General features: G+C 42.1%; 1 protein-coding gene across 2 annotated transcripts in view; it reads right to left on the reverse strand.

The window, feature by feature from the left end:
• SLIT3 (slit guidance ligand 3) overlaps positions 1–26,251 on the reverse strand; it is a 796,526-nt gene that overhangs the window by 40,695 nt on the left and 729,580 nt on the right. For both annotated transcript variants that reach the window (XM_072630930.1, XM_072630932.1), the window contains 4 exons: positions 19,933–20,004; positions 18,159–18,322; positions 15,178–15,302; positions 4,287–4,384 (listed from right to left, as the gene is read on the reverse strand). In XM_072630930.1, the coding sequence (XP_072487031.1) occupies positions 4,287–4,384; positions 15,178–15,302; positions 18,159–18,322; positions 19,933–20,004 (459 nt within the window). The remainder of the gene's footprint in view (positions 1–4,286; positions 4,385–15,177; positions 15,303–18,158; positions 18,323–19,932; positions 20,005–26,251) is intronic.

Consider the following 26,251-nt stretch of genomic DNA (forward strand, 5'->3'; position numbering starts at 1 on the left):
TTGCTCTCATCCCTGGGATCACAAGAGTGAGATAAGGCAGAGCAGTTGGGTTTAGCAGCCCTGGGGACATGGGGAGCTATGGCTCAAGATAATGGGGAGGAGGTCTCTTCCATTTATAAATAAGCAGTGCAGTCAGCTCGTCACCATTGCCACAACCATACTCCATACATTTAAGATTTATATCTTGTCCATAAAAATGTGTTTTGGGATGAAATGTGGTACCCTGGCTCTCCCTTTTTAGGAGTTCTGAGCTGACTTGGGAGTCAGTTTACAAAACTGAGAGAAATGAAAACTAGACAAGTTGTGCTGACTCCTAAAATGCACAGAATCATAAATTTAGAGTTGAAAGGGACCTTAGAAATCATCTAGTCCAACCCCCTCATCTTAACAATGAGGAATTAGGGTCTGAGAAGGGAAGTGAGAGGCAGAGCCAGCATAGTGCGGTGGGGAAGATCTTTAGAGACAAAGGCTATCATGACAAGAGGACCTTCATTCAGGCCCACTTACTACCTGTGCAACCATGAATGAGTCACTTGAATTCTGTAGGCCTCAGTTTCCTCATCTATATAATGAAAAGGATGGGCCCAACGACCTTTAAAGATTCCTCTTAGCTCTAGATCTAGGGTCCTAAGTGACTTGCCCAAGTTTACATGGAACCAGGTTCTGAATCACGGTCTTCTTAGCACCCTCTTTTACTATTGCCACCCAACATGGCGCCATTCTTCTTTGCCCAGCTGCTGACCCTCCTCTGCCCTTGGACATACTACTCTCTTGCTACCACAGTAGGGGATATTCAGTCTGAGCACATGTGGGCCTGTAATGCTAAAGTGTCCCTGCCTCTCCCTCTCCACATCGTCACAAATGCCCTGCTTAGTCATGGGCCATTGGTCAGACAGGAGGCTTTAGGGGGTAAAAAAGGTCTTGCAGTTGGGCTAGACAGAAAGTCTTACCTTTCAGGAGGACTTAGTCAAAGTTATTAATTTGTTTTATTGATTGTTTATTTAAGTTCTTATGATTGCGTTGGGGAGGAGGTTGGGGTGGGAGGAGATAGGTAGTACAGAAAGTTGCAATGTAGAAAGAAGCAACAAATTGCTGACTGGGTTGTGCGTGTGTGTCCGCTGGTGCAGAAAAGCATGAGTGTGTGTGGACACTCCTAGGAGAGCTTCCTTCCCTAATGGGAATCCCAGTGAGCCTTACAGAGAAGGGGGTCATGCTAATGGTATCACGCTTAGAGATCGTCCTCTTAAGGGTTGACTCAAGTATTGATAGTTTGAAGGAAATCCAGAGGTGTCAAACATGTTGCCTGCAAGTTACCTGCCTGCTTCAACACTCCTGAGTGGCCCAAATCAGATGAAAATGTAATAGAGAAGTACTCAACAAAATGAATAAAAATGCAATAGTGTACAGATAATGTGAATATGTAGTTTTCTAAGTCAATATGGAGGCCACAGGAATCCTTATGTTTTAGTGGTCCTCATTTCTATTTGAATTTGACACTATTGGTCTAGTCTGACCCCATCATTTTACAGCTGAGAAAACTGAAGCCTAGATAGGTGAAGAGACTATGCTCAGAGTCACACAGGTAATGAGGAGCAGAGCTGGGATCCAAAGACAGCTCTCCTGACTCCAAATCCAGTGCTTTATGAACTGATCAGTTGAAAGAATAAAACCTACTAGGGAAACTTTCATTCAGAATCTCTAGGTATTTCTAGGACAATCCAGGAGGCTCTTCTTGATCAGCACCATCCTCTTGTCCCCCCTCTCTATATATGCTTTTGACCTAAAGAAAAAGAGTTATTTTATACCCGGGGTCAAATTGTAATATACTCCCCAAAGTTGAGAAAGCATGACATCAAGATGCAAGGGTCATTGGGCACAGCGTGTCCAAAGGCTCAGGACTGTTACATACTGTCACTCTGGCCCCACCCCATCTCCAACTACCCCCTTGAAAAGTATAGCATTATCTTTGGTTTTTCCACCTCAGGGCCCTTACTCAATGACTTTTTGCCCCATAAAGTAGATGCTTTTTGACTCTGGCCAACAAAAGGAAATGATTTACCTTCAGTGGGAATTTAGATCTGTCTCAGAAACATGGAATAAGAATCTGCTTCATTTTGGTCTTGCAATATCTGAAACTTTTCCTTAAGAAAAACCAAGCATGAGCTGTGAGCTGATCCAACCCTTCTGGAGAGCAGTTTGGAACTATGCCCAAAGGTCTACAAAAATGTGCATACCCTTTGACCCAGCAATCCGCTTCTGGGACTCCATCCCAAAGAGATCATAAAAATGGGAAAGGGTCCCACATGTACAAAAATATTTATAGCAGCTCTCTTTGTGGTGGCCAAAAACTGGAAATCAAGAGGATGCCCATCAACTGGGGAATGGCTGAACAAGTTGTGGTATATGAACGTAATGGAATACTATTGCGCTATAAGAAATGATGAACAGGAAGACTTCAAGGAAGCCTGGAAAGACTTATATGAACTGATGCTGAGTGAAAGGAGCAGAACCAGGGGAACTCTGTACACAGCAACAACCACAGTGTGCAGGGAATTTTTCTGGTAGACTTAGTACTTCATTGAAATGCATGGACTTAAAAAATTTCTAATGCACTTTTGAGGCAAAACACCTTCCATGTCCAGAGAAAGAACTATGGAATTGGATCACAGATAGAAAGAGACCATTTTCTTTTGTATTATGTTTTGGTTTGTTTTATGGTTTCTCCTATTCATTTTAAATATTCTATGCAACATGCTTCTAATAGGAATGTACATGTAGAACCCATATAAAATTATATGCCATCTCAGGGAGGGAGGGAGGAAAGAGGGAAAGGGAGTGGAAAAAAAATCTAAGATATATGGAAGTGACTGTCAAACACTGAAAACAAATAAAATAATTCAATTAAAAAAAAGAAAAAACATCCACATGCATATCCACAAAACAGCCCCAAAAGTTGTTTCTAAGTCAGAAAGATGAGCTTAAGTCCCTCATCTGTTGGGGATGGAACCAATCCCCACTGGATCGTGCCGCTGGCTAAGTCTTCACCTAACTGGCTTGGTACGAGAGCCAAACATGAGAAATAGAGTCCCTCACACTGTGAAGCAACCTTTTGCTCACCCCTGGATCCCGTGGGTGGGCACAGGGCCTAAGGCTGAGGTTTCAGCCCTTGAGGTGCATTTCCTGCCTCTGGCCTGTCCGTATCACCACCTCCCTATGATTTCCATGTGGTCTCCTCCCCCCCCTCCCCATTCACTACCTATATGTGAGCCCCAGCACCAGGGAGTGGGTGGCTTGGCATTTCTCAGGCAGGAAAACTAACCTCAACTTAAGTTTCAGTTTACAAGAGTAAAGATTTGACAGGCTTGGCAGGCAAATGTATGTACAGGCTAGGCCCTCCAGGGAGAGGAACAGAGAGAGAAAAGATAATTTCTTTCACAGACCACACAGTAGACAGGCTAAGGAGGGCCTCTTCCCGTAATGCCTCTGATAGTCACTTATTTTTCCCTTTTGGCTGTGATGGTTTCAGAGAATTTGACATCAAACTGCCTCTACATCCCCTCCTCTGCCTGCTAGCAAACTCATCTCCAGACTCCTGGGGCAGTTGTGGGTTGAATTCCCACTCTTGATAGGTTCAAATTTCAGAACCCCTAGTCTGTGCCCCTTATTTGAGGCTTCTGCCTTCTGCGTCCAAAGTTTCATGAAACAGGGCCCTTGAAATGCTCTCCTTGGCAGAGCCTGGGCCTGCTACACAGGGTGCTCAAGGGTCTGGGAGAGGTAGGAGCTGAGACCCTTGGTTGGGACAACCCCCCCCTTCCCCCAGATTCAAATGGTCTCATCCTCCCAAATCCTGAGGTCTTAATGCTTTAGGCCACTGAGTTACAGTGAAGATTCCAAGCACTTAGCACAACACTTGGCACAAAGCAGGAGCTTAATAAATGTTTACTGATTGTCTGATTGATTATGAGGTAAAGAGAAGAGAAGGGAGGATGACTCAGGCAGTCTCTGTGAGAGAAGCTGAGGTGGATCTGAGTGAGGTCTAGGGGAATTCTGGGCCAAGACCAGAAGACGTGTGACTTCAATCCTCAATCATGCTCTGTCACCCACATTCTAACTGTCACAAGGCAAGATGGGAAGAACTTGGGAGGGCATCCTGATGTCTTTAAGTGGGCACAATCATGTCCTTCAGTTGCCTGTCTGGGTCCCAGGGGATTCTAATTTAAAGCTTTCCTGTTGAAGTCTGAGTTCCTTTGGGAAGTGAGGGAGAGTGCCTTAGGAGTTCCAGCTACCTGAATCCATTTCTATTGGTCTCGCTGAGGTGGCAGGTCCCTCCATGCTGACAAGGATTCTGGATGCACGTGTTGATGGGTATGTTGCAATCCCGGCCCTGGAGAAAAGAAGGAAGATATACCAGGTTAATGATGCCCTCTGTGGATGAGCTGGCCTTAGGAGGTCCTTATGGGGACAAAAAGTATGGGAAAAGTGCCTTTGTTTTCCAGAGAATGCCAAGATGTGTTTGAGGAGAGTTGGCTGTGTGTTCAGCAGGTCTCTGGAAAGCACAATTACTTTCCCTCGGGATTATCTCCTCCCTTATCCTATCCTTGTGAGCTTTCTGAGGTTGGGAGGATTGGAACTGGCATGTCTGGTCAGCTGTTTGGTGTGAAGGAGAGAGGGAGGAAGAGAGAGGTAGGGGGAGAGAGAGATGAGAGAGAGAAAGAGAGAGAGAGAGACAGAGAGACAGAGAGACAGAGAGAGAGAGAGAGAGAGACAGAGAGACAGAGAGAGAGAGAGAGAGACAGAGAGAGACAGAGACAGAGAGAGACAGAGAGAGACACCAAGACTCTTCGGTGTAGAGTCCTTTTCTGAAGCCACACACCATGACCCTGCTGGGAGCCCTGACTCCTCCTGTCAACCAAACCAGGCTGGCAGATGGGCTAGGGATGCACCTGAGCCTTGGCAAGTGGCCCTGCCTGCTGCCTGGCTTCTCTGCCAAGCAGCCTGGCATCATTATCTTGGGAAGTTACCTCCCAGAGGGCTAAGAAGGGTGGCATCCAGGGTGGAGGAGGGAGTGGGAAGCTCCTGCTGCTTTTGTTTCAGAGCCACATGCTCTGTGGCCTGGCCACTTTGCCAGCCATGGGCACTAATGGGAAGCCACCCACTGCCATGCCACCTGTTCCCCATCTGGCTGGGAAAATCCCTTCTCCCTCTCCTGCTCTGCTGCTGCCTACAACAGGGTGTGATCTAGAATGAGGGCAAGTTAATCTTTAGTGGTGAAGCTGGGGATTCTGGTATCCTTTGGTGGGGGCAGGTTCTTATTCAAGAAGGTCAACCTTCCTTTTCACTTACCTTGGATAGGATCATAATACAGGATCATCAATTAAAAGCCAGAAAGAACTGAAGCAGCCATCTAATCAACCCTTTCTTTTTATAGATGAGGAAAATGAGGCTCAAAGAGGTCAAAGGACTTGGACAAAGTCTCAGAGATAGTAAGTTGGAGAGTTCAGGTTCAAACCAAGGTGCTCTGACTCTAAACCCTGACTTTGTCCATCCTACCATGATGTCTTGTGATCCCTGCCTCCTTCACACCACATACCTCACTGCTCATACTTGAGCAATATTGCGTCCACTCTGGGGCATGTATGTCCTCTGTATATACATCCAGACCACCATTTCTGTCCCAGAAATCGGGGCTACCTGAGGTCAGAGCCCTGGTCTCTTCAGACCTCTTGTTATAGCACCATAAACAATGAATGGCTAAAGAAAAGTAGCCTGCTTACCATGAGCATGATAATACAGTGATAGAAAACTGAAGGATCTCAGACAAAGGATGGTCCTAGTTTCTAAGTGAGATTGAATTCTGCATCCTTATGTGACTTCAGGGCTGCAGAGGAGGCCCTTCTGTGTCCCCAAATCATGTGCTCTCCCTTTAAGAAGATGCCCCAAAATCTTTTTTTATTCAGCAGCGAGGCATTAGGATTTTTACATACAAATATTCCCTCGATGTTAAAGTCCAATGAGAAATTTAAATGCTGGTAGAAATGAAAGATACCAGATCCTTTTCTGAGAGTAGAGTTTGGATGAGGATAAGAGTTGGGGGTGGGGGAGGGCTTTGGGCACTTGAGGGGTGCAGAAAATGGAAGTTAGGGCTAACACTTTGCCTATATGACAGTTCTGCCCAGGGCTAGGGCTGGAGAGAAACTCCCTCAAAATACCTGATACTCTGTTTACTGATCAGTGCCCATGTTATGTTTCCACATTAGAAAGTAAGTTACTTAAAGGCAGGGACTGGTTGTATTTATCGCACTTCCTTCCACAACACCCAGCACAATGCTTCACAAACAGTAAGCATTCAATAAAGGTTGAATTAAATTGACCTAAGTGTGTGAGATTAGGTCTTCTTGACTCTAATTCCATTACTGTCACCTGGTTGCCAAAAGCAGCTCTAAGGCCATATAGAAGTGGAAAGGCAGTCTGGGTAGAGTGTTGAACTTGGAATTGGGAAGATCTGGGTTCAGATCTCACCTCCAAGATTCAGTAATTATATGACCCTGGACAAACCACAATTTCTTCATCTATAAAAGGAGGGGATTGGGATTTGATGACCTTTAAGTTGGCCACCAGCTCTCCATCTATGATCCTATGATCTCTACATCTAGCTGACAGGGCCTGTCATATGCTGGCTCTTTCCTTATTTTTCCAACCCTTATCTTTCCCACTCTTGCCTAATATGTGCCCACCACTGCAGTCATGCAAACCCATGCTGACCTCTCCACTTAGCATAGTGCCTGGCATACAGTAGGTACTTACTGACTACTTTGACTGACTGACACTTATAAACTGCTTTATATTTTAATTTAATACATGAATAAGTGAGTAGATGAACAGCATTTATTAAAATTGGTTCCAAATTCATCCCAAGTCAGCTTGTTTCTCCTCAGAGAAAGGAATCTTAAAAATAGGGAATTAGGTGAAAATTGCTAATCTAAAAAGAGGATGTTGGGGCAGTTAGGTAGTACAGTGGATAGAGTGCTTAGGGCCTCGAGTTAGGAAGACTCATTTCCGTGAGTTCAAATCCATCCTCAGACACCTACTATCTGTGTGACTCTGGGCAAGTCACTTTTTTTTTGGCCCTAATTAGTTTCCTCATCTGTAAAATGAGCTGGAAAAGGAAATGGCAAACTACTCCAGTAGCTTTGCAAAGAAAACCCCCAGTGAAGTCATGGAGTTGGATACGACTGCAATAACTGAACAGTGACAAAGAACTCAGAGAGAAGTGCCAGGATGGAACCCTGAAGGACAATGGAAGGAGAACAGCTCTGGGGGCGGGGGGAAGATGTCACTGTACATGGGGCATTCCCACTGATCTACCTGCTTCAATATATTCTTCAGGAATTAGCGACTCAGCGTCAAACCCTGATTGGAGAATGTGTTTTGCGCCTTTCTTGAATGTAATTCAGATTCAGGCAGCAGTGCCTGGCACTTGATGAAACTGTAATTGGGCATGACGGTGGCACTTTTCAGTGACTTCCTTGTCCTCGTTAATAAATCACTATTGTCAATTTTTAGAAAATTAGGTCAACTCCATTCTTTCCAGCCTCATTTTTATTTAAATCCACAAGATTTATGACGTTCCCTGGCCACATTCCCCTTTCTATTATCTTAGAGACTCAACTTTTCCAATGTGAATATAGGGCAGGGCTGGGGGAACCGGGTCACTATTCAAGCAGGCTGGGCTTCAGTAACCACTGAAAGTAGCAACACTTTCAGACCCAATCTGGAAGACGGGGGCATGGTGTGTCTGCATGAGACTGAATCTTCGAAAAAAATCAGCCAAATACTGGATATTTGATTCACACAGCACCAAAATACAAATATTTGGAAATATTCAATTGTTGCAACTTTGCAATTTTTCATCTGATGGGTTGGTGGCATAGTTTTTTCAGCTATTCACTCACAACCATGAGAACTTTCCCCCTTATCTTGGTTCTTCCCTCTCAAGGGATGGGAGAAATCATTACAAACTCTTAATTAGTTTCAGGGATGACACAGGAGCAATAGGGATAAGGACAATGGACAAATATCCAAAGTTTCTATTTAAGTCACGAGTTTCTAGTGGGACACTTTCTCCCACTCTTCACCAAAACTTTTAAGGACCTCTACTAGTAATAAAATAATATCACAACTAAAAGAGACTTTAAAAGACTCTAGAGGCAAAATGACATCCACATCCAGAGAAAGAACTATGGAATTAGAACACAGAATGAAGCAGACTCTTATCTTTTATGTTATGATTGGTTCTGGTTTGGTTTTTCTCATGGTTTCTCCCTTTTGTTTTAATTCTTCTGTGCAACATGATTAATGTGAAAATGTATTTAATAAGAATATATGTGTAGAACCTACATAAGACTGCATGTTATCTCAGGGAGGGAAGGCAGAGGCAGGAGGAGAAGATGTAAAACTTATGGAAGTGATTGCTGAAAACTGAAAACAAATTAATAAAATTTTTTAAAAAGGGGGCCTTAAAGATCATTGTATTCAACTCCTCTCCCAGTTTTATAGATGAGGAAACCAAGGGCCAGGCAAGAGAAGTTACTTCTACAAAGTCAACCTGGGCATCATTGGCAAATGCAGAACAATGACTTGGGTCTCCTAAGATTCTCAGTGTACTATTCTTTCCACTAGAACACATACCATTTGCCTTTTCACCTCCACTTGAGGATGTTGACAAGTATATAAGAGCCAAAAAGCTTTTCTGATCACTGTGTTTATAACTGAGCACGCATGCCTGCCCAGCCCTGTCAATGAATGCAAGCCTGGGCATCAACAGCTTTAGCAAAAGCCAAGGCCTCCTTTTGCATCCCTTGAAAGTCTTTGTAGACATTCATATGTCTGCAAACAAGCTATAAATAAATGCCTTCCTCCCTCCAGTGCCCTTGAAGATCACTGTCTGTTCTCATATTGGGTTTTATAGAAATCACATATTATAGCCAGTTGTATGAGGGCAGCAGCTGACACATAGTCATCCCTGCCAATTCACAATGTTATAGTCAGTAACCCCCGGCATGTTACATTTGGCATGCACCACCTGAGACTGATGGGGAACTCCAGCCTGGAGAATAGCTTATATAAGTTGGTGATTGAGAGCAGGGCCGAGTACTGGCCTAGGAGTCAGGCAACCAGCTTAGCCCAGTAATGAACTACCTCTGTGGCTTTAGACAAGTCATTTGCCATCTCTGAGCCTGTTCCCTCATCTGCAAAATAAGGGGGTCGGACTAGGTGAGTTGTCAAGTCATGGGATCAGAACCAGGTTTAAATTCTCACCTAGACACCAGCCTTATGGCCACGGCCATTTTACTTCTGAGGGGCCCAGTTTCCTTTTCTATAAAATGCATATAGTGATACTTGCCCTATCTACCTCTCCAGGTTGCCAGGAAAATGCTTTGTAAGCCTCAGTGATGATACTAGAAATGGTAATAACAACTGTATTAATGTAGCTCTTCAACCTTAACCTTAACCTTAATTTTTTTACCTTTATCTATAAAATCTATAGTTTCTTTTGAGACTTTGCTCTCTTCTTATAGCAGGTCTTTCCTAATTCCCTCCAATTGTCACTTCCCACTCCTCTAGAAATTACTTGTATTTTGTATTTATTTATTTATCATGTTGTTTTTCCTCAGTAATAAACTCCTTGGGAGCAGAGACTGTTCTGTGTTTGTCCTTTGTATCCGTAGCACCTCACTCAGAACCTGGCATATAATAGGCACTTAGTAATGAATACATAATTTCATTTGAGCCTCATGTGAGGCAAGTAATATAGCTATTATTATTATTCATATTTTACGATCAGGAAACTGAGGTTCAGAAAGGTAAAATTACTTTGGCTATGGTCATATACCTGGTGAGTATCAGAATTGGGATTTAAATATAGGTCTTGTTGAACTCTATCAAAGGACTCTGTGATATAAGTTTTCTTTTTTGCTCTGGGCTCTCTGAATCCCTCTCCTTCCTGCATCCCTGAGCCCTTCTCTGATTTTGTCTCGCTTCATTTGTTACCTATGGCCTGCTCTTCTCCAGTCTTTTAACCTCTGGAAGTATAAGAATTCAAGAGGAGAAGAATCTCATCTTTGGGAGTTGGCATCAAGTCCAGATGGAACTAGATTCTTTGGCACAGCAGCCACATACAGGATGATTCTTGGGCCAGTGAGCTTTCTGCATCTCAGCCTTGCGCCCCATCTTTCTTCACTGATTAAAGGAGGATATAAGCCCGACCTGGGAAGCATCTGAGCTGAGCAAGATGGACCAGGTTAGACGGTCAAAGCTCCTCCTCAGTTTACTAAATGAGTAACAGGGGCTCTGAGTATTAGCATCCTATCAAACTCCAAGTGAGTTGTAGTTTACCCCTAAAGCAAAGGAAAAGGGAAAGAGATTGTCTTGGAGGTGCCTGTGCTGATCACAGGCTCACAACTGTAGAAGGGCCTGGCTGAAGTTAGCAGCTCAGATCTCTAGCTTTCCGTTATGGTCCAACTTCATCCCACCCTCCACCAGCAAGAAGAGCCTGGCTGAAGTTAGCAGCTCACATCTCATCATTTTTTTTGTAGACCTCAGTGCTAAACACAACCACTCAGTAGATACTTGTGAATGAATTTCTTTTCATTCATCCAACTTTTTACTCTTACAGGCTAGCTGAAAGTCCTCTTTCTCCTCAGCAGCTTTATAATTATAGTGTCAGTGTTAAAGCATCCCTTGGGGCTTATCTAGTTTAATCCCTTCCTGAACAAGAATCTCCCTTACAACAAAATGGCCCACTGGTCCTCCGGTCGCTGGAGACCTAACAGCTCCAAGGAGGGCAAACCCATTCCCTCCCAAGGCAGTCCATTCCACTCTTTGAAGGATCTCATTTTTAGGAAGTTTTTCTAGAAGTCAAGCCTAAATTTGCCTCTTTGTAGCTTCCACTCACTGACCCTGGTTTTGATCTCTTGGTTAAAGCAGAGCAGGCCTTGTCCCTCTCCTACACACCGGTCCTTCTGTCCCCCTAAATATCTTTTTTAGGCTAAACAACCTCACTTCCTACAACTGATCCTCATGAAACATAAACTTGGGACCCTTCACCTTCCTGGTCACCCACTTCTACTTATTCTCAAACTATTCTACAACATGGCACAAAAAAACTCAACACAACATTACATATGGAGGCTAATCAGGGTTCAGCCTGTGGTGGGCCTATTGCAGCTCCATCATCTTGGATACTATGCCTTGCTTAATGCAGAATGATATCATATTAGTCACAGGGGCTCAGTGCTAGTCATAGACTTTCAGATGAAATCGTGTATTTAAGAAGTTTTACAAATAATAAAACTCTACACAAATCTAAGTTACTATCAGGGTTTTTATTATTCCTCTCTCCTTGGAGCATAGTGTGGTGTGATGGAAAGTATGCTAGATTTTGAGTCAGGAGAGGATGCTACTCGTTCCTTGCTTGACTTTGAGCAGGCAACCTCCTTCTCTGAATCTCAGTTTCTTTATGTGCCAAAGGAAGGGACTGTACTAGATGACCTCTAATGGTGGTTCTAAATCTTAGGAGCTGTGAGCTTTTTTATTTTCCAGGGTAGTCAAACTTGGGAGTGAGGAAGAGCCAGATGACAAGACAGTCCTCATTCTGGAACCCCAGCTCTATGCCTTTTTAGAGAGGGGCTTTGTAGTGCAGCTCCTGAACATTCTAACCTAGGGTCTTCAACTCTTCTTTCAGGCTCCCACTAATAGCCAAGTACGCAAAGGAACATATTTCAGGACACTTCTGTGTCTATAAACTCAGTGAGCAGCTTGCTGGTGCAATAATGGCTACATTCCTGTGCAGCTCAAAGGGATAGTCAATGGCCTGCATTTCATCCCATCCGGCCAAGGCCTATAGGTGGCACTCTGATACCATCGGCTAGGGACCACTGGAATAACTGCCTTATGAGTCCTGTCCTTAGGACTGCAGTGAGTTCCAAGTCATTAAGCTTGTAGTGGGTCCTAAGCTTATAGATAAGAAACACATCCATCATGTTTGGAGAACTGGCTTAGTGGGGTCCCCCCAGCCTATGTTCCCAGTTCATCTCAGCTTCATTTGTGGACAGATCTCTTGGGTGTCTAGTGCTTCCACACTGGGGTCCAGTTTTGGAGGAACTGAGATTGAGGATGAAGTGGAGGGGGTTGGGTCTCAGGTGAAGGCCACTGGGAGAAACACCAGGCCAAGTGGGCAGTTCTGCACAGCTGGGGTTTACTGACAGTCATGAAACACATTACATAATTTTCTATTGTGTCCAGGACCACAGACAAATTGTTGGTCAGAATTTCATAAAAATAGAGCTGAAAGGGGCCTTAAAGATCACCTAGTTCATCACCTAACTCTAACTGTGCCTCCGACTCTAACCCTAAATGCCCTTTTTTTGGGTTAGGGTTACCACTAAATGCTAAAGAAGAAGTTCTTAAACTTTTTGGTCTCAAGGTCCCCTTTATACTCTTCAAAAACCATTAAGAATTCCAAAGACCTTTTCATGTGGGTCATATCTATTCATGTTTATGATATTAGAAATTAATATTATTATAAAAGTAGTTGTCACCTTGGGGATCTCATGAAAGGACCTCAGGGATCCCCAGGGGTGACCAGGCCATACTTTTAGAAACATTAGAGGCAGCTAAGTGGGGCAGTGAACAGAGGTGCACTGGACCTAAAATCCGGAAGACTTGAGTTCAAATGGGACCTTAGGAACATTAGTTGTGTGACCTTGGGCAAGTCACTTAACATCTGTCTGCCTCAGTTTCCTCAACTGTAAAATAGGGATGATAATAGTACCTACTTCCCAGGGTTGTCCTGAGGACCAAATGAAATATTTTAAAGTATCTGACACATAGTAGGTACTTAAAAGTGCTTGTTTCTTTCCTGCTATTGTGCTAAAGCCTCCCTACTTCTGCCACTAGACTTCGCTCCTCCAACGATATTCACCTCCATAGTTATACTCACACGGTGAATATAAATTCTGAGAATACAGAGAGTGGTTAATTGATCCTAGTCTGTGAGATCATTTTTAGATGAGCAGCATCTTCTGGCAGTGGATGTGGAGAAGGCAGTAAGGTATTCTAGATTTAGTCTGCATCATTGTCAGAGAACAGTCTGGGAGAAAGCATGGCAGCATAGGGGTTAGACCACTGGATCTGGAGACACGAAGGGTTCAAATTGCACCTGAGACACTTACTGCCTGTGTGAACTTGGGTAAGTCACTTAAAATTTTTGTGTCTCATTTGTTTTTAACCTGCAAAAATAGGAGGTTGGATCTGATAGCTTTTAAGATCTATTCTTGCTCTAAATCTATGACCTTGTGACCTTCTGAGTATGTACTCATGTTATTCTCCTTTATTCTGCCTTGTGTCTTGCCTTTTAGGCTTTCCAAAAATATAGAGGGGTTCTCATTTATTCAATTTGGCTTCTTTTTCCTTCCAAAGAGGTAGTCCTTGGTCCTGGAGTATTTTGAAGCTAATTATCTGAGGAGGCAGTAGGAAGGGCATTGGAGCAGGAGACCTTATTTCTAAGAGGCTCTCTGCCAATGACTTATGTGACATTGAGGAAGTCACTTAACCTCTTTGCATTCTATTTTCCTCAATTTCTTTTAAAAATAGGTTTTATTGAAGCCTTTTGCTTTTACATTAGTTATTTCTAAATATATGTTTCCTTCCATAATCAATCAATAAGTATTGATTAAGCACCTACTACACAACCAGGCACTGTGCTAAATGCTGGGGGATAGAAATACATGAATAAAGCAATTCCTATTTGAAAACCACTTCCCTTCTAAAAAGGAAGAACAGTTAAGCAGTATTCTATAACTATAATCTCTTCACTATACTTTCATGAATTTCATAAATTAATATTATCAGTGGAATTGTATCATAGAGGAAACTTAGATGATGCACTGGATAGAATGCTGGGCTTGGGAGTCAGGGAGACTCAAGTTCATGTCTTGCCACACAGATACTTACTAGCTGTGGGACCTTGGGCAAGTCACTTAATCTCTGTCTGCTTGAGTTTCCTCATCTATAAAATGGGAATATTACTGTACTTATCTTCCAGGGTTAAGATGATATGCACAAAGTGCTTTGCAAAGCATAAAATGTTATATAAATGCTAGCTACCTCTACCATCATTTTCCTCCTCACAGAACTGTTATGAAGATCAAGTTGTCATCAACGCGGACTTGCAATACATTGTGTGCTAGGAGCTAGGGAGGAATAAAGAGCTGCACAATATTATTAATAATAATATTGATGACTATCATCTTTATAACTCACACCTTGAGAATGATACTCTCCACAGCATCCTTCATTGATGGTCATACAGCCTGTGCTGGAGGACCTTTGGTGACCTGTCACCTCCAGACATCCTCATCTGTCTCATTTTTGGATCCAGTCCTCACTAGTACAGCATCTTCCTTACTTCAAGTCTCAGTTTGCCTCTTTGAAACTTCTACCCATTGCTCCTACAGTATGTCTTTCTCCTTGGGTCAAGGAAAATACATCTGATCCCTCTTCCTCATGGTAATTCTTATTCTTTCTCCTTTTTGGAAGCCAATGTGGCACAGGGGATAGAATAGTGGACTTGGAGTCAGGAAGACCCAGGGTTCCCTTCTTGATTCTGACTCTTACTGTGAGACCTTGGGTAAATCATATAAGCTCTTCAAATTTAGTTTCCTCATCAGTAAATTGCAATATGTACCTCAATCAATCAATAACCAATCAATAACCATTTGAAACTCAGATGAGAAAAAATACTTTGCAAACCTTAAAGTACTTTATAAATGTCAGTTATCATTACTGTTTCTTTTTCTTATTGACCATGTCTAATTTCTTTCTCATTGTATTGTATTTAGAGAGTGGAGGATGGGTAAAGGCAAGGACAAGAAATGCAGATGCCTCTACTTTGTGCATTTTCAGTATTTCTGGCTAAAGCTTAGGTGGGTGAACCTGGGCTGAGTGAAAGTGAAACCAGTGTTTTGAGGTTATCTATGGATTTGGATTATCCAGATTTATCAAGGAAACGTGAAGGTTGGATGAAAGTGCACTCCATTGGGTTTGATCAGTAAGGAGAATACGGTGGGAAAGTGAGAAGTGTATTCTTGATTAGGGGAAAGTCACTCCTGGTGGTACCTTGTAGCCATAAGGGCAGGAACAGCGATACAGCTCCATTGGATCCGGGCTACATGTCCCATTGTTCTTGCATGGACCAGAGAGGCAGGGGTTACACTTGGCAGCAATGTTGATGTCCACCGGTCCTGGGAAGCCAAAATCACAAAGTATTTAGAGCCTCCAAAGGATTTCACACAAATATCTCTGCCTACCTTGTTCCCCTGCTGTCAGTCTCTGCCCTGTCTTGCTGTACCTCTCTGTCCCTTTCAGCCAATGACTAGCCCCAGTTTCAGTCTGGTTTTATTGAGGAAGAACAGTCCTCCCCAGGAAAGTTTCCATTAATTCAGCTGCTGCCTGATGATGAAACAATCACAGTGGGAAATCATTCAAAACACTTCTGTAGTCAAATCAATTACTGTAATTAGTCTGATCTGATTTCAGTGCTAATCTGCAAACAATACACTGTAATTAGAAACACTCAGTGCATCTTTTCATAACGCAGGAAGTTTTGTGCCTGGACTTCATCTGCTCCCCCCGTACTGGCTCCTGGTTTACCCCACCTTGGAACTCCCAGGCTCTGACTCACCCTCATGCCATTAGCCTTGGCCAGACTGTGGTAGGCAGAGTTAGTTGATGGTGGAAGGTAATCAGAGGGAGGGACCTAGGTGCGTACTCCACAAGAGCAGTGTTCACTGCCTTGACATATTCTCAGTATCTGTGGTAGCTCTGGTGGACTTTGCACTACATGGTCCAGAAGGATAGGCACTGTGTCTAAATGGCTCTTTTTGTATTGTGCATAGAATTAGAGCTGGAAGAGACCTTGGAAGCCATCTTGCCCAATCCCTTCACTCTACAGATGAGCAAACCCAGGCTGGGATAAGTTAAGGAACTTGTCCAAGGGCGGTTAAGTGTCACAGTGAATAGAGGGCAAAGTCTGGAATCAGGAAGACAGTTCAAATTTGTCTTCAGGCACTACCTGTGTGACCCTGGGCAAGTCACTTTCACTCTGTTTGCCTCAGTTTCCTCATCTATAAAATGAGCTAGAGAAGGAGATGGCAAACCACTCTGGCATCTTGGCTAAGAAAACCCCAAATGAGATCATGAAGAGTCAGACATCAACTGAACAACAAAAACTTGTCCAAGGTCACACAACTAGCAAGTGTTGGTGGGATTGAAACTTCTACCTGATTCCAAGTCTAGCTCTCTATCCAACTATAGCAGGGGCTGGCAAATTATGCCCTGAGGGCCAAATGCAACCTACCATTTGTTTTTCTACGTCCAAGATGCTAAGAATGATATTGATATTTTAAAATAAAGATTTATTACATTTAAGAATGCACAAATCAATGAGCTCAAACACCGTACAAAAGCAAGGCAGAGGCTAGCGCTCAAGCTCCTAGTTTGCCCACCCACTGCAATGCATAATGATACTTCTTAATAAAGGAGGTAACATTATCAAAGAAGGCAATTATGATGATGATCTGTTGAAAAGAGGTGTCGTTTAGTGTAAGAGAACTTTAAACCATTCTAGAGTTAAATGAATTATCTTAATTTGTTTCTTGTTGTCAGTTCTTTGAGTGTTGGACTTAAGTCAGAATGATCGAAGTTTGAATTCTGACTTAGATATTTACTTACTTATGTGACCCTGGACAAGTCACTTAATGTCTCTGTGCCTCAGTTTTTTTATCTGTAAAGTGATGATGATAATAATAGCCCCTATGTCACATGGTTGTTGTGAGGATTAAATGACTTGATATACGTAAACCACTTAGCAAACCTTAAAATGCCATATAAATGTTAGCTCTTTTTTATTATTATTAATTGGGAGCAAGGGAGAAGAGGAGGTTACTAAGAAGGGCAAAGACCCTGAGCTGGGATCAGGCCTAATGCCTGTCTGACATTCTCAAGTAAAGACCTGACTGGCAAACCTGATTTCAAGCTAGGGATCAATGGCTCTTCTCGGTCTCTGGATGACTCCTTAATTTTAGCAAGTCTCTGTGGTTCTGGGCCTCAGAGGCTCCAGGTGCAGACAGAGGAATGAAAAATGAGCTTTTTACAAAACAAAAATCAATGCAACTTTTCCAAACTTCAGCACGGGTCAGGGCCACTGGTAAGTCTCCTCCTCACTTGGTCTGAGTGGAGGCCTCCTGAATCCCAATGCACTGTATCGACAACAAAGTGTCTTCCCCTCTATTTCAGTTAAAACAAATTATATGGAAAAGGGCAATGTAAAATTCTCCTTGAAAAAGACGAATAGAGAGTCTGGCTGTCATCTCAGCCACATTTGGGACACTGGGGACAGGCATGCAAGGACATAGACAGATTGGGAGGAAAAACTATCATCTATATTTTTTGGGGGAAAAATCCGAATTGTGACATGTTTGCCTGCTGTTCTTTCCCCACCCCATTTTCTCCCTTCCTCATTTTCTTTGTTTCACTCATTCTCTCTAGTTCATAAAGATTGGTTGCTCAGGAGAGATACTAAAGGGTTTGTAAAAATCTGAGGGGAGAAAAATGTTAAGAAACATATTTGAATTTCTCAACAGCTTGAGAGATAGGGAGAAAATCAGAAAGGACTAGGGCTATTGTCATCAGCTGGGAGATGACAAAACATTTATGTGGTTAAGATGACTCCCTGGAACTGTACCCAGGCAGCTCCTTTCCTCAAAGCTCTAAGGAGTCCTCCTTTTTTTATTTTGGGGATGATTAAGAGGAAGGAGAAGGGGAAGGTTAAGGAAGAAAAGGATGAGGAGATAGATGAATATATTTCAATGTGAATTTCATTGTCTAGCACATCCCTTCCCAGCCTAGGGAACAAAAATAGTACTGGGTTCTGAAGTTACAGATGGGTCAGATGCTCAATTTTGGGAGTGGACAAGAGATGCTAAGCAGCTCCACAGGAAAGATAGAAGTCTTGGGGGTAAGAGAATGGATGAAGAAGAACAACATATAAAACTCTAAGGAGGGACAGGTCTGCAGTAGTCTCAGGGCCCACCTCCTACCTTTACACTGGAAGCGGTGGGTGGGTGTTGTCAGCAAGAGTCTGTCTGCCATGTGTTCAGGGCTGCTGCAGCGAGCAATTCCTGGTTCTTTGTAGCCTGCTTTCACCCACTCTGAAAGCCAGCGTAGGCTGCAGTCACAGTGCAGAGGGTTGGTTCCCAGGGCCCTGAAGAAGCAGGAGTACCAGCCATTAGGTCTTCCTTGACTTCCATCTTCTTGTAACACGTCCCATATTTTAGGAGCCATCTTAATGTTAAGCTCATCTTATTATATACTGGTGTGCTTTTAGCTGTTCAAGTGGGCAAGTCTTTTGGGGTTTGGGGCAGTGATCAGTTGAGAAATAAGGCCTCTGTTACCCTTGGACACTCTTACCCCTAAACACTCCCTTCCCCACCTAGGTGAACCCACCCAATTACCCTCTCATCCCTGAACTTTTGTTTCAAGTTTCTTCTCCAACTTGAGAAAATTTTCTTCTCCACACTTGCAAAATTCCATTTTTCTCTTTACCATTCAGATAACATTTCACTACTAGGAAACCTTTTTGAACCTCAATTGATCTAGGCATCAGTCTTTCTCCCATATTTGTTTTTATGGGGGAATCCATTCTGCAGAAAGGGCTCTAATAAAGAAGGGATCACAAGTTCCTAGGGAATTCTAGAATCATACAAATACATGTTCCCAAAGAAGGGGCTTTAAGAGCCCAAACTTTAAAAATTGGGGTGTCTAGCGCTGACTAATGGAGAGAATCTTCAGGTAGCTTTCAGGAAATTTAGGTTTTACTCCTAGTTCTGTCACTGCTTACTGTGGGACCTCACACAAAAAAGGTCTCAATCTTTCTGTAAAACAGGTTCATGAACATCTACCATAGCCCCTGCCTCTGTGAGGCAGAAAGAAGGTGTAGAAAACTAAGATAAAGTCTGCAGAAATCTGTCCAGTTCTTGGGAAGAAGGAAATCAGCAGTTATCCTTCCCTGATTGCTAGCTGCCATACTCATATATTCCCCAAGGTTCATAAGTTTAGCCATGAGCAGGAGATTTGAAAAAGTCATTCTTTTCTTCCCTGAGAATTGCTTTATAATTTTTTAAAAAGCCTATTTTTTTTTACTCATAGCATTATTACTTTACTCATAGCATCATAGGATGTCAGAGTTGGAAGGAATCTAAGAGTTCTCTGGCTCTAAATGAGGGGAAATGAAGACTCGTCCTTTTCAAAGGAAGGCTCAGACAGAGAGCGGATTGCTTGTTTTTTTACAGACACCTCTGACACCAGAACCTTGAGTGAAGGAGGCTGAGGGATTAGCCTGTGGGTCCAAGCCTGAATATTTGAAGTTCCCTGGGGAGCTGTCTTTATGGAGGTCATGATAAAAACACAGGGAATAAGATAGGAGTTATCTATGTAAGACAGGAGAATGCTGGGAGTGTACTTCACAGAAAACAACAAGGGTCATTAATAACAGCCATTTTCCCTGTGCACATTTCTCAAAAAGCCATAGAGTTGGGTCCTTTGGTGCACACATCATAAGCACTTGTGCTCGAACAATGACATGGCGAGTTATCAACAAGGCACTGACTGATGCCTCTCAGCTCAGCAAAATTAAATATAGGTTAGTAAACTAATAGCCCAGAAATGGGCTCAATGCATCCATTCAATAAGGTAAACTAATCCTGTGTGTGTGTGTGTGTGTGTGTGTGTGTGTGTGTGTGTGTGTGTGTGTGTGATGTGGGTGAGTGGTGTGTGCAAGTGGGGAAGCAAAGGGAGAGGAGGGTGGCTACTTACAGATGAGAAAGAGAGGTCAGGTCATTAAATGAGCCCTCCGGAACATTGGAAATGTCATTGCCATGAAGAGTTCTAGAGAAGGGATAAGTTGAAACATTAAAATCCAACAATTTTCTCTATGCCTGGAATACCATCTATCCCATCTTCACCCGCTGTCTCTTATCCATACCGAAAATTCCATTCCTCACCTCTATACTTTTGTACAGATGGTCCCCCCTTATCTGGAATGCATTGCCTCTTCACACCCCATAGAATCTCTCATTTTATTCATAACACAGTGCTACCTCCTACATGAGACCTTTCCTGATCCCCACAGGCATTAATGCTCTGGAGCTCTTGAAACTGCTTTGTGTAACTTTGGAAATACTTCTTATTTACTTATTTGACTTCTGAATCTCCCTATTTGTGGAAGGCACAATTCTTCCAATAACGTTATTCCAATCTCCTAGAACTGTAACCTCACCCCACACATCTCATCAGTTGCCAAATCTTGCTCCATAACATCTCTCACCTCTCTTACATACTCAGCTACCACCTTAGTTCAGACCCTCATCAACCTCCCCCACCCCCCAGGTAATCGGAACAGCTTGCCCAGTACTCTCATCACACTTCTGCCAAAGTGATTTTCCTTAAGTGGAGATGTGAGCTTGTGACTCCCCTATTCAATAAACTCCAATGGCTCCCTATCACCTCCAGGAACAGATAAATTATAAATTCCTCTGTTTAGCTTAGCCATTTATACATGTATAGCCTATATCAAATTGCTTACCTTCTCAATGAGGAGATTGAGGAAGGAGGGAAAGAATTTGGGACTCAAAATTTTAAAAACCATTGTTAAAATTGTTTTTACATGTAATTGGGGAAAAATAAAATATTAAAGAAATAAAAGAACAACAAAAAAAATAAAGCCATTAATGACCTAGCCCCAACCTATCTTTACAGCCTCAATGGACATTATTCCTTCTTCTGCACACTGTGATTCAGTCAAACTGGCTTCTCTTTGTTCCTCACATATGACTTTAAATTTTCCATCTCTATGGCTTGGCACTGGCTGCTCCCCAGGCCTCTCTCCTCATCTCTACTTCATAGGCTTCCTCTTTTTCTTTATGATCTTGCTCAAGCACTATCTTCTGCATGAAGATTTTCCAACTCCCCCTAAGCACCCTCTCAAAAACGTGCTGTATTTTAGCACTTTGCTTCATATTTGCTCTGCATATACTTCTATCTATTTTTCTTATCTCCTCCATTAGAATGAATTGGGTTGTTTCATAGTTTAAATTTGTATTCCTGGCACACGGTAGCTATTTAATAGATGCTAAATGTTTGTACCTTTTTAATAGCTAGCATTTATAGAGTGCATTAAGGTTTGTAAAATGCTTTATCTAAGTTATTTCATTTGATCCTTACAACAACCTTGTAAGGTAGGTACTATTATCAACCTTATTTTACAGATGAAGAAATTTAGGCTAAAAGAATAATGCCTTGATGAAGGTCACATAGCTAGGAAGTGTCTGAGGCAGTACTTGAAATCAGGTGGTCCAGATTCTAAGACCAGCACTTTACTTACCTGCCTCAGTAACTGACATAGCTTGTATCCTACCGGTAGAATGTAAGGTCTTTGAGAACAGAGATTGTTTTATTTTTGGCTCTGCATCCCCATCATCTTGCATAGTACCTGGTATGTAGAAGACATCTGATAAATATTTGTTGATTTTGTTAAACTGAATTTGCCTGTGGAAATACCATCAATCCCTAAATAATTAGTTAGATATATCAGTGGTGGAATATTACTGCAATCTAAGAATGTGAGGAATTCAGAGAAGCCTTATAAAACTGATATGAATTAAAAGATTGAAATAATCAGAACCAGAAGAAGAAACACACAGATGAGTACCACAACACGACAAAGAGAAGGAACAAAAGCCCCAAACTGAATGGTTTTGAAATAATGACCAAAGTTGGCTCCCTCACCCCTGCAAGAGTGAAGAAAATGTACCTCCCTCCTTTTATTGTAAAGTGGAAGACAACAAGTATGGGGCATTACCTATGTTGTCAGATACGGTTAATATGCTGGGTTAGTTTTAATTTACTCTTTCTTTTCCCCTTTAAATTGTAAGCAACCTGAGGGGAGGGAACATCTTTTACCTCCTTTTTGTACCTCCAGCACTAAGTACAGTGCCTGACATACAGAAGGTGCTTAATAGATGCTTACTTATTGACTGATTTTAAAATCTTTGTTACACAGAAACAACAATAATGATTAGCTAACCTATATAAAGATATAGCTTCAAGGTTTGCAAAGTGTTTTACAAAGAGGCAGGGGAGGGGTAGCTTTAGAAATCAAAGTGATAGAAAACAAAACATATCGACCAAAATAAGAAGAAATTAAAGAAATTTTATCCATCCCCCAGGATTTAGCTCAAATTTTATATTTTTCATGAACCTTTGACCAATTCCTTTACCTAAAAATGATCTCACCTTTCTCTGACCTTCATAGTTTTCTATGTCTCTCTTCCGCTGCTCTCATGTTCTATTCTGCTCATTTACGTGCATGTCTATGCCCATCCCTCCCAGATTATAGACAACATAAGGGTTTATTAAATCTTTGTATCTCTCCCAAGTACCTAGGACAAACAATAGTCTACATATAGTTAATAGTTGGTAAAGATTTGTTGAATTTCATCAGATTTTTGAAAGTTACAAATTCCACTAGGCACCCCAAACTTGGCAGAAAGCTAGCATGCAGTGAAAGGAGTATATACACCACACACACACACACACACACACACACACACACGCACAGATCAACTTCATCTTGCCACTTCTATATGAAATCCTGATGTTTATACTAGCAGTTGATACCTCCCTTGCCTCAGGAGACTCTCCAAACCAAAATCTTATTAAATTAGTAAGAGACACAAAGCTAAGAGGGATGGTTAGCACATTGGACTCCAGAATCTGGATCCAAAAAGATTTTGAAAGGTTATGACATCATACTACATCCAAAAAGATGAAATTTAATAGGGATAACTGTGATTTATGTTCCTACATTTGGACTAAAAAAATCAAAATTCACCAATTCAAGAGGAGGGAGACATAGCTAGAGAATAATATTTTTTTCCGTAAAAAGATCTTAAGGTTTTCAGGGACTTCAAGTTCAATTTGAGTCCACATTAGCAGCTATAAGGGGCACTGACGACAAAGTTGGGACACATTAAGAGAGACATAGGTGGTAATGGAGAATGCAAGACCTCCTGCCTGGAGATTCTCACAAGCTGAATGACAATCTACATGGTTTAGGTTTGGAACTGTCCAATCTGGAGAGAAAGTAACTTTAAGAGAGGACCTTTTTATTTCTAAACATTCAGATTAAAGCTGTGAGGTACTTAAAAAACCAATATGACAATATGCAGGGGCTTATTTGCTTTGTAGATTATCCATACTAACATAAGAAGACTTCTACCCTCTACCCTACAGCTGGTTCCTTGGACCTGATAATGGACTTAGCCAGGGATTGGTCACATAGGTGAGTGTCTACACATATCAAAACTACAGAATCTCAGAATTGGCAAGGACCTTAGAGGACATCTATTTCAATCTGTCCCAAAGTTCACACTTCTTTTTCAGTGTTTCCAGCAGATGATCATTCAGCCTCTATCTAAATACCTGCAACGATGGGGAACTCATCACTTTCTGAGTTAGCTCTCACTGTTAGATTTGTCTTTATACTGAGCAAAAGTTTATTACCTCTCTATAATTCTCAACCATTGCTCCTTCTGCTTTTTGATGCCACCAGCACAAATCTAATCCTTTGTCTAAGTGACAGCCCTTCAGATAACTGAAGATAGCTGTCATGAGGCCCATAAGTCTTCTCTTCCCCAGCTTAGAAATCCTTAGGTCCTTCAAGTGATCCTTGTATAGTGTGTTCTCCAGGCCTCCCAGAGGACTAGTTGTTGCCCTCCTCTGTATGGATTTCAATTTGTCAGAGTTGTTCCTAGGATGTAGCATATTGAACACCAAACTCCAGATATCATATTTGTGTAGGACTGCACCTAAGATTCAGATCCATTTCAGTGTCCAAGCACATCTGACTGCATTACAAAGGGAACTAGAAATTTGGATAATAGTTATTTGTTTCCTCCCCACCCCTTACTTCCTTTACCCTTTATCTGTACAGACATCTGAGAGTTGATTAATACATTCATCCTTGTATGTGATGTAACTACCTTATAGCCAGGGGCTAAAGTCTCAGCAGGGAAGAACAATTAGCAAATTCTTGAATCCAATTAAATCAGTTAAAGCAAATTCTCTTTTAGTCAGACTTGCTGTAAAGGATGAATCATTTCTGGCTTAAGTAAGAATGCATGTACCTTGATTATGCAAGTGACAGGTGAACATAGGTCATATTCATGAAAAGATGTTTGAAATTCATTCATGGAATTTTAAACACATTTTCACTTATTGATGTGCACTACCTACCACTTATAATAATGATTAAAGTTCTTAATAGTGGGCATTAATGATTTTTTTCTCTTTTATTTCAAACTTAGTAACCGTCAATAACATTCAATTGTAGAAATGAATTTTAAAAAACCCAACCATCCATGAACTAATCACTTTAATAAAGCATGGATGTTTTTAGTTAAAACAAACCATTAGCCTCGACAGTAGAACTACAAACATGACAATATCCAATGAACTTGCAATCTATTTTTCTTTAGGACAAATATGAAATTGCATTTGGTTTTCACCTATGATAAATTAGTGCATATGAAAATAGAAGGATTTGGAAAGGGTTCTAAAATCATATGAAGACAATGGTTTTGTGACACTCTTCTTCAAAAATGTAGTTTCCAAGGGACCCCTTAAGTAGCAAAGTCAATAATTTTCCACCAAACTTCTCTTCATCCCAGGCAACAATCTTGGGGCAATGTTAGTGTGATGGAGAAGGTGGCAGTGGACATGTATTCACTCACTGACCAGGAAGGCCTAGCTACTTCTTACAAGGAAGGAGGAAGCCAAGGTAGGGACACTTTCAAATGCGTTTATAGGAGCCATTTATTCCCCAATTCATCTGATTATTTATGGATCATACCGGCCTTTCCATGCCATTTACCCAGACGGCTTAAAGGCTCCTCACTGTTTTGCAAATGAACTTCAGCCACACTGTTAATCATTTCCGAATGAGACCTGGGCCCCTGGAGGGGAACAGGCAGTATTAATTTAAAAACACTGAATGACCCTAAGGCAGCTTTGGTGCTGTGACTTCTCTTGGTTACACACCCATATATTAGCTCTGCTGCTGAGAACTCTATAAACTTTCTACACAGTAACAGACTGTAATTCATGGGCACAAAGCTGCCTAGAATTGCTGGGTCAGCAGATTCTCTCCTCTCCTTGCCACCTCCCTCTCTTCTTGGTTCTCCACCTCCCTAAAGAAGAAATCCTGCATTTCAAAAAAACTAAGCAAAAGCTAACAAGTGGAAAGAAAAGAAAGCAAGAGCCCGCTCAGGGAAATCTTCAGCATCCATCTATTCTCTTCCACTGGTGTCTTTCTTCACCTTGGAGAGTGAGTGGCTCTGAGCAAAGGAAGACTCAATTCCAGGTCCTTAGAACTTCCTCCTCCTTTTCTATGCTTCCAACTGACAATGTATTGCTGAGGGCAAGTTAGGGAAGGTCCTGACCTTAGGTACTGCTAAGATCATCTTAGAGAATAGGATAGAAGGTAACCCTAACCCTGTCACAGTCAGAGACAGAAACCTGATGTGGATGGACTATGGTGGTCATGGTACCATTGCTTTAGAGCTGGAAAGGGTTTCAGAGTCCGATGCCTTCCTTTTAAAGATAAGGAAACAGAAAAGTGAATTGCCCAGGGCCATACAGGTTTATTCAGTGAACCAACCAGCTACCTAAGATGATCCAGGATGACATTTCTCAGGTGCTTATGAGCTCAGTGGTGTGTATGATGGATCAGAAACTCAGTGAAGAGCAGGAAGGCCTAAAGATGTGTATGGGATAGTATATAATTCTAGCCCTGGAATATGCCTTTGGGGGGATACTGGCCCGAAGGTGGTAGGGGCAGAAACTTTCAGGTCATCATGTAGTAAAGCTTCTGGATGTACCCCCCCACCCCTCGCAAACATAACAATTTCGTATACCAAGAATCTGAAATCACAGCTAGTATGGCTACTGAGGCAGTGGCTAGCCCTGTCCCTTAATAAGAGGAATACAAAGGGATTCCAATATTCTTAAGAGTACACTTTTGCAGGCTAGTTTGGACAATAAGCATTCATTTCTTTCCCCTCACTTCACCTGTTAC

The sequence above is a fragment of the Notamacropus eugenii genome, chromosome 1 (genome assembly GCF_028372415.1).
Source record: "Notamacropus eugenii isolate mMacEug1 chromosome 1, mMacEug1.pri_v2, whole genome shotgun sequence".
Lineage (NCBI taxonomy): Eukaryota > Metazoa > Chordata > Mammalia > Diprotodontia > Macropodidae > Notamacropus > Notamacropus eugenii.